The sequence below is a fragment of the Solanum stenotomum genome, chromosome 3 (assembly GCF_019186545.1).
Source record: "Solanum stenotomum isolate F172 chromosome 3, ASM1918654v1, whole genome shotgun sequence".
NCBI classification, from domain to species: Eukaryota; Viridiplantae; Streptophyta; class Magnoliopsida; order Solanales; family Solanaceae; genus Solanum; species Solanum stenotomum.
In genome coordinates this window covers 7191820-7206799 of record NC_064284.1, presented here as the reverse complement: position 1 = coordinate 7206799, position 14980 = coordinate 7191820, and the positions used below count along the sequence as shown (strand labels likewise).

The 14980-nt window shown below is 31.8% G+C and overlaps 2 protein-coding genes across 2 annotated transcripts; both read left to right on the top strand.

The window, feature by feature from the left end:
- Positions 1–7099: 7099 nt before the first annotated feature.
- LOC125859581 (zinc finger protein ZAT9-like) lies at positions 7100–8662 on the top strand. The gene has a single exon (XM_049539352.1). It carries the CDS (start codon positions 7229–7231, stop codon positions 8588–8590), a length of 1362 nt encoding a protein of 453 aa, XP_049395309.1. The 5' UTR covers positions 7100–7228; the 3' UTR covers positions 8591–8662.
- Positions 8663–12233: 3571 nt separating this feature from the next.
- On the top strand, positions 12234–13295 carry LOC125860787 (uncharacterized). Its single transcript, XM_049540808.1, has one exon. It carries the CDS (start codon positions 12298–12300, stop codon positions 13075–13077), a length of 780 nt encoding a protein of 259 aa, XP_049396765.1. The 5' UTR covers positions 12234–12297; the 3' UTR covers positions 13078–13295.
- Positions 13296–14980: the final 1685 nt, after the last annotated feature.

Sequence of the window (14980 nt, the reverse complement as noted above, 5' to 3'; positions counted from 1 at the left end):
ATTTCTCAGCCTGCGAATCTCAATTGGTTATTACCATTGTTGAACATTGTTCACTATCCAATTTGTTATATGTATTTGTACCAGAAGTCTGTCTGATTAGGCACAATGCCAGTTTTCCTTTTGGCCCGATACTTCAAGATACTTCCTTTTTCGGCGTATTATTCGACTTAGGAGGGCTGGTTGTATTGAGAGTGAAGTGTAAACTGTATGATTGGACTTAGAAGGAGGGTTGGTTGCATTGATAGTGAAGTGTTAACTCCTTGATTGACTTGATGGCATCAATCAATTCAAATCAAGTCATGTAAATAGGAAGCTCATGGCCTTAGCAGGTACTGGTTGTGCCCATCACTTCTTTATGAGGACATTGGACTACTGGGTACCTGCTATCTTCTATCAACGTATGTATTAAGTAACTCTATTTATCATAGCTTATAAGCATATGAGAGAATCTCCCCTAATAACTTGTCTTTACTAGAATTTGCACCCTTCTATCCGAGGTTTGCAATTTGTACCAACTTCATCGATCACTTAGGCTACATCCTTGAGTGCGAGTAAACAAATAAGTAGTAGAATCTTTTATTATGGGAATGTGAATTTACTCCATACTTTCTGAATTTTTAGTAATATATATATATATATATATATATACATATCATTTTATTAGAAGACAATAAAATGACACAATACACATCCCACCCTTAGATACAAGTGTGGGCCATGTAGATTTTTTAGCCCTTAGATGCAGCCGGAGACAGTGGGTAATTCCAGCCGGATCTGCGTGTGCTTTTTAGTGCTTATGGGTGCATTTTGACTCTGCCACATCTCAACCTTTTCGTCCAAGTGAGATATTTTTAAAAATTCTACTACTACTGCTGCTTTCCATTCGACGTGAGAAGAGGGAATTGCTCGGATGGTAAGAATTCCTCACTTTTCTTTCAACTTTAAAGTTGTAAGTTCGAATGATCTGGAATTCAAAAAAAAAAAGCCCGAAGCTCCTAAAAGATAATATTGTTATGCAGCTATCACTATACTATCTTCTCTGTAGTCTATAAAAAAAAAAGGAAATATTGCACTTTTCAATACATTCCATTGTTATGCAGTAATTTAGATCATGACAATGTTCAGACATGAAAGAAACAATCTTTAATTCTCGCACCCCATATGGGCTTTTTACATAGAAAGGGGAAATAGCAATTAGTATCAAAGTACAGGTAGCAAGTACCCTGGAGGGGGGTGGGGGGTGTTAAATTAAAGTGAAGAAGTCTTTAATTAACACAAATTATGAAGTCAAAGAAGTAGTGGCAGAGTGCTCTACCCTAACTAATTCTTGCATGATATCCATCCAAAGGAACAGGTAAAGCATAGGTCCCACTACCAACCGGGTTCGGATGGAGTGATAAATATGTTTTCATCCTTAATCAAGAGTTCTTGGGTTCGAGTCCCTTAGGTACAAAGTCACCTTTGTTTAGGGTAAGTGGGACTTTCCGGCACGGATCCGAATTAGTTGAACTCGAATGTGAATACTGAACACCGAGTTGGGGAAAAAAACATAGGTCCCACACAAATAACTTCAGTTGGGATTTTATAGTACTATATAATATGAGTATTCTCTAAGCATTGCTGGTGAGAAGAGAAGAAGAGAAGTTGCCATGAATGAACCATTATCTATCTGTATCTATATAAAAAAAGTAACACATGCACCATTTATCATTGTTAGCATATTCTACAACTACATAAATAAATAAATAGAAGAAAGAATAAAATAAAAAAAAAGAATTAGCAGTGGATGGGTTCCTAGTAGCTCCATTCATATATGGATTTACTTGCATACGTGAGACACATAGTCTGTGCCATTACTTAACTAATTTCTTTCCACTAGGAGTACTGCCATTTATCAGTTTCTAGTCTACCATATATATATAATAAAATATTAGTTATTTTCTTGAGCGAGAGTCTATCGGATACAGACTCTCTATCTCCCAAATTGGGGTCTATTTGATGGTAACTACAAACAATATACTCAATATTTGATACCTTTCAGCTTTCACCAAGTTTGGTTAGTTAAGTAAAGGGTGTTTTCTAAGACCGTCAATAGTTTGGAGATGAAACTAACAATTCACGTTAATAATTATTTGTATATTTGGAAGTCATTGTAAAAACTTGAAAAATTTAAATCTTGAATTTGTCCCGAGGAAATGTGTAACTAATGAAATAACAAGTTACTATCTATCCAACTACTCTCAACTTAGATATACAGTTCAACATGAACTCTCAAGAGACTAACCACCAGCAAAAACTAGCTAATATAGTTGTTAATTCTATATTTTTTATTAATTAAAAGGGTTGACGTGCTTATCATTAATGAACTTTACTTATATTCTAATATATCTTTAATCATGGAAACTGTATGTGTCACCTAGCTCTCCAGATCTCATATTCACACAAAGTGGACCAATTAAGCTTAAGGATTAACTTTACTTTTACTAGTAATACCAGTCATAGTAAAGTACTCCTTCATTTTTAATTATAAGCATTCTCGAGTTTGAATTCTAAATATAAAGTTGCTTTTGATAGAAAACTTTTTACCTAGTAAAGCAAAAATTTTCATTACAAATCAAAAGTAATCGAACTTCAAAATGAATATTGACCATCGAATAAGAAATTATAAGACTTGGCTTTGCTTGTGAATAAGTGAAGCTCCTCAGCAAGCCTCCTTCATTTCTGACCGACAAATTAACAAAGGCTTTGGTAGATTTTGCTTTGACTTGAGGTAAAAGGGATCTGTCACGAGAGTCACACTTTTATAATATCAGTGTTCGGATTAATTTACGCGCATAATGAACTGTTATACAATGAATATTTATTATTCTTTTATTGACGATAGATTATAGTAACCGTATAATTGCCCACAAAATTTTAAGTAAATAAGAAGAAATTATCTAGTTTTTTAAAAGGATGTTTATATTGCAATTTTGGTGCCTCAATTATTTATAAATTCTAATTTGGATCTTTATAATATATGGCTTGACACATTTAACTTTCATCAATTATAATGGACAGTTTTTTATCTGTTTATGTAGGAGGTAGGTATGTTATATTCTAACCATTGATAGAACTATATTGCCTTACCGTTAGCTATCAAGTAATAATACTAGCTTAACGAAACGAATGAGTAATTAAATGGTGGAACAATTAGTAATTATGGTAAATTTGTAAATATTCACAAGTAAAAGGATCAAAATTTACACGTTATATATATTTAGTTAGATATCACTGGACTAAAATTAGAATATATCAAAAGCCGAGGGACGAAAATGCAATGAACCCTAAATTAAAAAAATCAACTTTGTGCCTACATGGAAAAAAAGAGAGAGTTAATTACGTACCCAATTAGGAAATTCTAAAAGAGTAATTTGCGTTACAACAGAAGAGCTTACTTAGGTATTACGACAAATTACAGTTAGAAAAATTAAACCTTATTAATGGAAAAGTCTATGAAATTGTGAATTGCAATTTTGGATTCATAATGTATGACAAAAAAGGGAATTAGTTACGTTGCTGAAATATAGAGCCTTGTACAATACATTTTTGTAACAAACAAAAGACAAAAAAAATGCTGTTGGAACTTGGAAGACTTACCTACGCGTGGTTGCGAAGCCAGTATTTTTTTGAATTTAAAATATTAAGAAATAAACATCTAAAGAAGTTAAAATGATTTGACATCTATTATATATACCCATAAAAATAATTTTATCCTTATAGATATCATATATTTTTTCAAAAATAGAATCGAATAAACCCCCCGATATTTACAAAAATCCAATATGAATGCATAACATTTACTCCTATTAACCAATATCACTTAACCATAGTTAATTAGCTTAATTTTGCTTCTGGTCAACTCATAATGACTGAAGTCAATTTTGATTGATTAATTTGATCTTGTATCAGTCAATATATTTAATATAAATATCAAGTGCAAATAAATTTTGAGTAGAGGCGATACAAATTGTTATATATATACATTGTCAAATCACAAATGTTTAAGACATAATAAATATTATAATAGGGAATTGTGGATGCTAGTACCTAGCCTTGCTTCTAGCTAGTAATTGAAAGATTCACTATTGCTCAAAATTTAGTGAAAGGGCATGAGCAAGCATAAAGCCAAAGTAGGGCATCAAAATGTTTATATATAATGGGCATATTATGGGGAGAAGACAGACAAGGAGTGGCCAAACTTTACTTGGAAGAGTGTTAGTTGTCAATATGTAGCATCCACTTTTGGTAAAACAAAATACCTAATTAAAGACTTCTTCACTCTCAAGTGAAGTCACTTTTGAGCAATTTATAATAACATATCATATACAAATGTCTTTATGTGTTTCATCATTTTCACCAATTGTCTTCTAATTAGTAGTAGGCTTTTCATTTCTTACAAAATAAATAATAAAGATCTTAATGTGGATGTGGATGACCTAATCCTTTGGTCCATTAATTAGTGCTAGTTAGTCAAGTACTAGTATGTAATAAATTGAGCCACATGGTAGAAGCTCATCAAAGTAAGTGATTAGTTGTAGGCCAAAATTTTGGATCTCTTTATCAAAATTATGGAGTGGTTGTTGATGAGGTGATCGAGTTGAAAATCACAATGTCTTGAGTTCAACAATTTAACAGAGGCAAAAAATGATTTCTCTGTGTAGATATTTATGAAATTAATTAGTTAAAATGTGTGTCATCAGTTAATCTAGACATTAGACTTATAGTAAAAAATTACCTATATGATCTAAGGATATCAAATATGTGGAATCATCACTTGACACCAATTGGTTTGGTGTAACACCTTAATTAAGGTGAAGTGGTTGAGCAGCTTTCTCACCAGACACTTAGTAAGTCAGCTAAGAGAAAATTGGGAAAACAGTGGGAATATATTATTGTGTTCTTTTTAGCATGCTTCATACATAATTACCACACTCAATATATAATAAAACTTTATATCTTTCTTTGGAAAGTAAAAATATGTGGCAACTCTAATATTGTTCTCTTCCTCACTAAAACAACACATTAATCAAAGTTTATTGATTCGACTAATTCATTTTCACATCATCACACAAAGACTATCATTAGAGATTTTTTCATTTTAACAGATTCAGACCCAAGATATCTAATTAGTCAATGCTATGACCAACCAATAGGGGCAAAGCTAACTTGGGGCTAGCAATTCATTTGAACCTCCTTCGATGAAAAATTACACTGTTTATACATGGTTAAAATTATTATTTCTATGTATATGTAGTAGATATTGAACCCTTTTCGACTAGTTCATCCATTTACTTTTTCGTATTTTGAACCTCCTTAATGAAAATTCTGACTCTGCCACTGAGCTATCAATCTAGAAAAACTTAAAAATCTAGGCTTTTAAAATCCAAGATTCTTAGGCCAATCACAAGACATTTTTGCCTCACACAATAATCATCATAAGTGCATGTAGTTGCTTCACTAAGCCAAAGTTAGGCACAAAATAATGTGCAAGCACATGCATGTTTTGATCTTTAAACAAATAAAGAGGTTGGTCTTTTGTGTTCCTCGTAAACACACGCAAATTAAACATTAAATTAATATGTAATTAGACAAGTAAATTCACAGCTAAAGTTGCACTAATAATGCCGGCTAAAACAAGCACAAAAGGTGAGGAACTTTCATATTAATAGGCCAAAAATGTGATTACTTTGTCTACTTAATAATAACAAAGACATATTCACGTTGCGGTTAGTGCTATGAAAAGCCGGCTACATCTGCTAATTTAGGCCGGCAACTTAACTTAGCTTTATATAGATATCATAGTACTAATCAAATATACTAATTGAAGCTAAATTCAAGAAAAGTTTTTCAGTTAGCCAGCTACAATTTCCTAGTTTTTTACTACTATCAATAACAATATACTTAATTTGATTAAATACTTCTCAAAAAGATAAAAGTTAATTTCTCATACGATCACTCATCATTTAATAATTTTTATATCAGAAAATCATCCAACTTTGTTTAGTAACATAAAAACAATCACTCGTATGCTTTTTGTGAGGTGTTAGTGAACTTGCACTCTCATGTACTAAATTTTAGTCCTACTCATTTAGGGTTGGGACTCATAGACCTTCAAAACTATTATTAACTCCACTATATGTATCGTCGACTTTTAATTCCATGTAAACTATTATTTAAAGAGTTAACAATACCAATTATATATAATTATCATCAAATTAGAATTCAAAATTTGAAGTTTATAAGTTTTTATAATGACCCGATCAAGTTTATATACAATAATAACTAGATTTACAGTATCTCAATATGCAGGATCTAGACAGAAGGTATTATAATCTCCCTCAAATTCATAGATTGTTCTCTAGATCTACCACCGATTATCATCTAGGTGACTCGATAACACAAAACCTTTAATTTTAAACTCACACTGTCCAAATTCATATGACATTCTTTATTTATTTTTTTGTACGTTTTAAAGAAGAATGTCACATTTTCATAATTGGAAATGATTTACTTTTTAATTTATTCTTAATAAAGTAATTTATAGTCACACAAATGATTAAGAAGTATTTCAGATCATAAATTCTTTTAAAATTTTAAATTTTGTGTCAAGTTAAACTCGGTTGAATAAATTGGGAAGGTGGAGGTAGAAAACAAAAGAAGTAATAGTACATAGTACAAGAATAACAGCCAAAGAGTGGAAGCTTCAGCTTAAAATTTACTACAATATTTTAGTGTTGTGAGCTTCTTTAATAGCAAGACAAAGGAAAGAATAGTTATTGAGAGCAGTTGTAATATAATTATTTTATTTTTCTAGCTAAGCTAAGGTCAGCTCATCACAATTTCACAACAAATAAATCTCAACCGTTGGATTTGAGTTGGCGTAGAATTGTCAGTTGAGTACACGTGCTACTACTACTACTACTAGTACTATCTTTTCCTCTTTACCACTTCTTTTTATCTTTGCTTCCATGCATGGATTTCTCCTCCCATTTGCCAAACAATACTCTTTCTTTAATTTCTTCTTGAGAGAAAAAAATAATAATTTTGATTTTGATATTTTCTTCATATTAGTAACAATTTGAGCAATTGGGATTAGGTAAAAGTTGGACTTTTTCTTTTTCATTGTTTTTCTTGATTATCATCATCTGATCTGATATTGTTGATTGTTGAATTTCAATTTAATTCAATGGGGTATGAAGATCATGAAGTATTATTGAAGCATGTTTGCAAATTTTGCAATAAGAGTTTTCATTGTGGTAGATCGTTAGGAGGTCATATGAGGTCTCATATGGTTAATACGACTGATGGTGAGACATCAAGAAAGAAGCTTCCAGCTTTGATCGTTAGCAATTCCGCCACCAATAACAACAACAATGTTAATTTGGATATTGGAACTCAAAATGTTAATTATGTGCTTAGAAACAATCCGAAGAAGACTTCAAAATTTTCTGAAGATTTGGTGGATACTTTGCTTCCAAAAGTTTGCAAGGAATGTGGCAAAAGCTTTCAATCTTGGAAAGCTTTATTTGGGCATATGAAGTGTCACTCATCATCATCGTCACAAGAAGAAGATTCTTGGAACAGTGTTAGTGAATCTGATACCGAAGCAACAGCAGCAGCGGCAGCAACAACAGCAACATCAAACAAAAAGAAGAGATCATCAAGAAAAAGGTATAATATGGCCCCTGCTGCAACTTCCTCTTCTTTAACTGTTGCTGCTAATGCTTCTTCCCCTTGTGTATCTGAAATTGAGCATGAACAAGAAGAGATTGCTATGAGTTTGATTATGCTTTCAAGAGATGTAAGCAATTGGGTTGGTCACAATACTGTCACTGATCAATGTTCTGATAACAATTCTCAGTTTTTGACCAAATCAGAGCTGATCAAGAAAGTCAAAAATGGGAAAACAGAACAAGGTGAGAGTTCTAAGTCTCTAATAAATGGTCAAAAAAGGAACAAATCAGAGCCTCTAATTCATGGAGATGATGAGAAAAAGAAGAAGATTAAAGTGGAGAATGAAAACAGAGTAATCTCTGATCCAAAAATAAAATTTGAGTGTACTACTTGTAACAAGAGCTTCCACTCTTATCAAGCACTTGGTGGTCACAGAGCAAGCCACAAAAATTCTAAAGGTGAAACCTGTACTGGCACTGATATCGATCATGTTAAGCGAATCAAGAACAGCAACAATGATGAGAGTGAATTTGGGCAAAATTGTGGATCCAAGAAGCAGTTAAAGATGCATGAGTGTCCAATTTGTTACAAGATTTTCCCATCAGGACAAGCATTAGGTGGTCATAAGAGATCCCATTTGATTGCTGAGGCCAAAAAAAACATCAACAACAATAATAACCACAATCAAACTGTTGAAGTACAGAAACCAATACCAGAAATCAGAAACTTTTTGGATCTAAATTTGCCTGCTCCTGTTGAAGAAGAAGATAACATATTGGATTCTAGCACTACTGAACAGCATATTGAATTTCAGCAATGGTGGATTGACAGCAGACACAAACATGAGCAGCTATTGGGCCTTCTTTCTAACTAATCATTGGGGAATTTCATCAAAGTGTACAGATTCATTGATTCTTTACATGATTGAAGTGTTTGAATTTCACAACAATAACTATGCCTCAGTCCCTAACAAGTTGAGATCGCCTATATGAATCTTCGCTGTTTCATTTAAGCTCAAGTCGAAATTAGTAAGTTTTACCCCACCTATCAGCCTACTACAACTCTCCTCCTTTATCTGAGCTTCAGACCGGCAATGTGAGTTTGCTCATTGAACCATATATTAAGTACCTCTTATTTTTTTTTTAGTTGAATTTCTTTTACAAATTTTAGTTAGGGAATGATAATTCAATGTGTACAAGAGTGTACAAGATGTAACTTTTTTTTTCTTTTTCCTATTTTGGATTCATTTGTTGAATACATTTTAGCTTCATCTTGAGCTAAAAATGAAGAGTAAATTTTGTTCTAGTGTAATAATTTTATCTTGGGATTGAAGGAAAAATGAGTGAATATGGGACTATATACTATGAAAAAATAAAAAAAAATGTAGTCCATTATAAGTGAGCTTAAATTAAAGTTGGTTGTTTAATTTAGTGACCTACCAAATAACATGACAAGTTGACAACTCATCTTATTAGTCTCACAATATGCTAGTGCTTTTCAATAATCTTTAATGCTATACACAAACAGTTATCACGCAACTGAAAAAGGAAGACTTAAGTAGATTGGACCACCTCTATAATTCAAAAAGAATATTTAAAAAAAAAATATATATATATTTATCTTTACAGTTCTTACACTCCACAATATTATTCTATATTGTTTATTTACCTAGTCCACTTTAATTAGAACACCTAATTAGACGTGCAGTTTGTTCAAACATTCCTAAGTTGACAAGGTTTACATGTTTTTGGAGACGTATGATCGAACTGTTGAAGACATAATTAAGTAATTTAAAATGTAATTTTTTTTTTATTTTATAACTGATTTACACTCACTTCAACCTTCGTGAATTTAGATAAAGTCGTATTGCGTGAAAACATCCAGTGGTGGCTAACAGCGCATGACAAAAAATTAATGTTCGAAAAAGTCGTAATTGAAGTAACTAATTATTCATAGGTGGACTTAATCAAAGATAGAACATGCAAATATATACTCGCTCCATTATCTGTTTGGCTGTTGTTTGAATTGATTTTCCTATTCTTGGGAATTAGCACTTGGCACTTTAATATAGAACTTTATATGAAAAAAAAATAAAATTATCCGCACCGGTGGATTCATAATTTTTACTAGGATGGTTAGAAAAATAAAATAATAGTGTCTGGGATTTGAAACTAAGACTTCAAAATAAATTTTGAATCACTACTGAAAATAAAAAAAGAAATACTTTATATATAGATTATATAGTATAATATTTTATCGAGGGGGTTCAGACAGTGACGGAGTCACATATACTTGACGGGTGTCGATTGACATCCCTTCGTCGAAAAATTACACAGTATAATTAGGTAAATATATATATATATATATATAAACATTTTAACACCCCTTAATCAAAATTCAAACTCCATCACTCGGATTCAAGTGAACACTTATTTATTATGAAGTAAATGAATTAAAACCTTAAGATTTTCAAAAAGTTCTACCTTTTTCAAAGTAATTAATTGAGAATATAATAGGTAAAAAGAAATTGTCATTTCTTGATTTGTCAAAATGAACAAGCAATTAAGGATAACTAAAAAAGAAAAAATAGACAAATAATTAGGAACAGAGGGAGTATTATTTAAAACATAATTGGAAATCATAAAATATTACTAGTATTTACCTGTTTGAAATTGAAGTAAGTTGAAACATATGATTATCAAACTTCAGACATATAGCCTATAGGCATGAAGTTAAATTCAACTTCTAATTTAACTTTGATTTGAATTACGGGCGTACATGGTCGGGTTGGTTTGGGTTTTTCAAATATTAAATTAAATTATTTGTGTCGGATTTTAAATTTATAAACCAAACCAAATCAATAAAACTCAGATTTTTCAACCTCCGGTTTTTTCGGATTTTCGGGTTTTTTCGGTAAAGTATTCGTACAAACATATAATTTACTTGTACTTCAAATATTTCTTTAGTCCTACCAAAATACAACTATCTAAGTGTTTCTTAAGAAAATAACACAAAATATGATATGATTAATGACACTAAAATATTCAAAATAATAATAATAATGAAATCGCGTAAAACAAATATTGCAAATTAATAAGTCATAATAAAAATGATCATAATTTAAAAGTATTAAATCAAGTTAAAATAAGTTTAATAAGTATTAGTTACGTACACGACTAACTATTAAAGGAAATTAAAATTAGATTATGTATTTTAATTGTCTTAATCTATGTAAAACTAAAGAACAAATATTCTATATTATTGTCATTCTTAGTGTTGAATTGATTTTCTTTATGCATTAGTATTAATTTGATTTTGATTTAAGCTTTATTATAATTACCAATATTTATGGATTATAATCTTTATTGGGTCATTAAGAATTCTAACTTTCAAACATGAAATAATATATTAAAAGATAAAAACTATGAAAAAGTATAAGAAATATTTTAAAATTATATCAAAGTAAATATTTTTACGTATAAAATAAAATTTTAAAATTATATATATAATGTCAGGTTGATTTGGTCTCGGGTTGGTTTATTTTAGTTGAAACCAAACCAACCCAAATATAATCGGATTTTTTTTCCAATACCAAATCAAGTCAAATCAAGCCACTAATCGAGTTTTTTTTCCGGTTTAACTCGATTTACGATTTGATTTGATTTTCGGTTTGAATTTTTACACCCCTAATTTGAATGAAGTACTTTGAAGGTTCAGGTTTGAAGTTAGGTTTTACAAAACTCAACTTCAAAGCCTAATTTCATATCTGAATATCTAAAGTTCGCATTAGTTTATATGTATAATTTAATACGGTAATATGACAATATATACATCTCTATAAATCAAAGTAATATAATATGTTGATTAGTTTTGAACATATTTTTCAAATTTAGTTTTGAGCTAAACAACTCAAATACAAAATTTATCAAAATTGCCTACAAGTTAAATACTTCAGAAAAACTAGATAAAAGATAAATAGCACATGTAAAACCGGCTGTTGAGTACAAATCCTAATACAAAACGCTGATAACATGTAAATTAATTATGACTCTAATTATTTCCGCCAATTAATTTACAAAAAATATATAAAATATATAAATTATGTATACTTCTACTAAATATACATATAATATACATAATTAGTGTATATATTTTGTATATTTGGCCATATCCTATGACCTCAAGATTAATGAGCCTTGCGAGCTTTCAAGTTTATTGTTATCGTGAACTATATACAATCGATCACATCAGATAGATATTCTTTCAATATATGTTATTGAAAGAATCTCGAAGACCCATCAAAGTACGAATTATGATTTTTTGGTTAATAGATTCCTATTCAAAATAATGAATGACCATATAAATAAGTTGACACTAACCCGTCAATTTAGAATTCAAATTCGAGATTTGGTAAATAAATTGGGCCGACTTGTTCATTAACTGGACTCTTAACTTGGGTCACAAAAGAGAAGCACAGTTCGGCCCATCTGGAAAATGCAAATTACAAAATCAGCCATTGACTCCATTAATGGCGGCTTAATCCTTCGTTGATCTCCTCTTTCTCTCTCTGCTTTTGCAGCTATGGCGTCTACAGTAACTCGCAGATTTACAACCAAACTTCTTAGAAATCCTTCATTCCTCAGAGATTCCCAAATAAACCCAAAACTCTCAACCCCCTTCAATTCGTATGTCAAATCAACTCCTTTTATCCAAAATCAGCCACCATTTCTTGGTATGGTTCAAAAGGAAATCAGTTATTCTCAGTACATGGAGAATCTCAAATTTCAAGCTCATGGATTAGCGTTTCCGAATCACCAAAACCCTCTTAAGATGAACCCCAGATACTTTTCATCTAGTAATGAGGATGGTGGAAACCCTAAAAGCCCTAGTGAGTATCCGAGTGAAAACCCTGAATTTAAGCACCAGGAGATCACAGGACCAACTGTTGAGCGTGACCTTACGCCACTTGCAAATGAGACCCGTGAAGTGCTTGAGAAAATGCTTAAGACAATGTATAGTTTGAGCAAAGCATTTGCTGTACTTGGGCTTGTACATCTTGGTTTAGGAGCTTGGCTTACTTACAAGACTCAGTCTTCCCCAATTCCTGAGATCTCAATACAAAGTTTCTTGGCTTTTGGGTTGCCATTTTCCTTGGCATTCATGTTGAGGAGAGCGCTGAAACCGATTTACTTCTTTAAGAAAATGGAAGAACAAGCTAGGTTGCAGATTTTGACTCTTACTCTACAGGCTGCTAAGCAATTGAACTTGTTGTTTGTTCGTGCTCGAGGTGTTACTTACTCATGTGTTGCTGTTACATCCCTTGGATTGATCCTTGTTGTTTTCTCTAGATTGAGTAATTGATTCTCTGCTACCATTAATACATCAATATGAACATGAATAAGAGTTGCCAATTTTGAATGTTCCAATCTTTTGATTTGAATCACGCGGTTTAAGTAGTTGCAACAAGTGTTTGATGTTGAATTTGTAAGCTAAATACTGATCAAGATTAGATTTTCTGGGGAAGTTTTAGCGAATAATGTCGAGTACAATGAAAATCTATCATACCTTTGTTTTTTCTATGTCACTGTTCCATTGATGGAGGTATTTGGTGCATTTCTGATCCTTCTATTTGAAACAGAGCTTTGTTGATTGGGAAGTTTCTCCGTTGGCCCGTGATTTAAATAGTTGCAAGAAATGTTTGATGTTGAATTTGTAAGCTGAATACTGATCAATATTAGATTTTGACAGCTTTAGCAATGACTTGATTACGAAGAAACTCTTGTCATACCTTTGTTTTTGCCATATCGTAATTCCATTGATGGAGATATTTGATCTTACAATACTGGCTGTTGTTCTAAAATCACCAGAAGTCGATGTCATGGACAACGTGGAGAAAATTGCAGGTCAAGTAAAGAACTGTGAGTGCTTGTAAAGTAGCTTAAGCTATATTTGTATGTCAACATATATGGCACAGCATTTGCATCTTGCATGCATTGAACAATTATCTTTGCATTTGTGGCTTGCTATGTTCCTGATGAATGTAGTATATTTGAAGTTCCCAATGGAGATTGGTTTATCGGGATTGAAAAAAGAAACAGAGAAATCCTTCATTGATCGACAACATTCAGCACCAGTGCATTTCTGCGTAGCATAGATATTGATAAAACGTGTTCATTTCAAGCATGTATTCTGGTGGAGAGTGTGTTTTCAAGTTGTTTGTCTAAGTCTACTTTTATTTCGTTTAGAGGAGTTTGATAAATGCAATTGAACTTCGATTTCAATATACAGTCAATTTGGCTGTGCTGTGTTATACTGCAATTTGCTGATAGCTATATCATCATGCTAAGTTCTATCTGTAAATATCGAAAACAACCTCCCTACCTTGCAAGGTATAGGTAAGATTTGTGGACATACTTGACACTACCCTCCCCTGAACCCCACTTGGTGGTATTACATTGGGTGTGTTGTTGTAAATGTAAAATATTCTACATTATATGGTATATCATCCATTATTCTGATACCTAAATGTCTAAATTCAATGTAACTAAACATGATACATATTAAAGATTATCCTAGAAGTGCTCGTATCAAGATTGGACAGAGTAGTTGTGTGATGCAGCCTCTGATGTGATATCAAATTCTTTATTCTTGGTCATCGAATGAAAGTTGTTTGAATCTTATTTTTCTTGCACTATTTTTTTCTACCGTGTGGAATCGTGCCTTGTATTAGTGAGAAAAGAAATGTTATATCATAGTATATATCTAGTAATTTACAAATGAAAAACTTGGTAGCTAAGAATTAGGGATTCGTGATCTGTTTGCTTGTTTCCTGGAAATTGGTTTCGTCACAAAGCTTTTATTGACTTCTTACCTAAAATCTAAGACCCAATTTCCCTTCCTTTTTATTCAGTACAACAAAGAACACACACACACACACATTAGGTGGAAGTACTGAAATAGATTAAAGACAAACTACAAATTCTATTCTTGAAAGCATTTTGGTTGGGGTTAAGACAACAGATTACATTATTGGCCATATACGAAAAGATTACATGATGACCAAGTGAAAAGAGCTACTCTTCTATTAATATGGCAAAGTTGTGGCCTTGTGGGTCACCCACCATTCATGATGACTCAAAAGTGTAGCGGTAAAAAAAAAAGTCACGCAGCGAATCAATGGATCACGCACTTGGAGACAATAACAAAGGCATGTTTGATTCTTCAGTACGTAGCAAAGTGTTAAAAAGAGTGAAGTATAGAGATA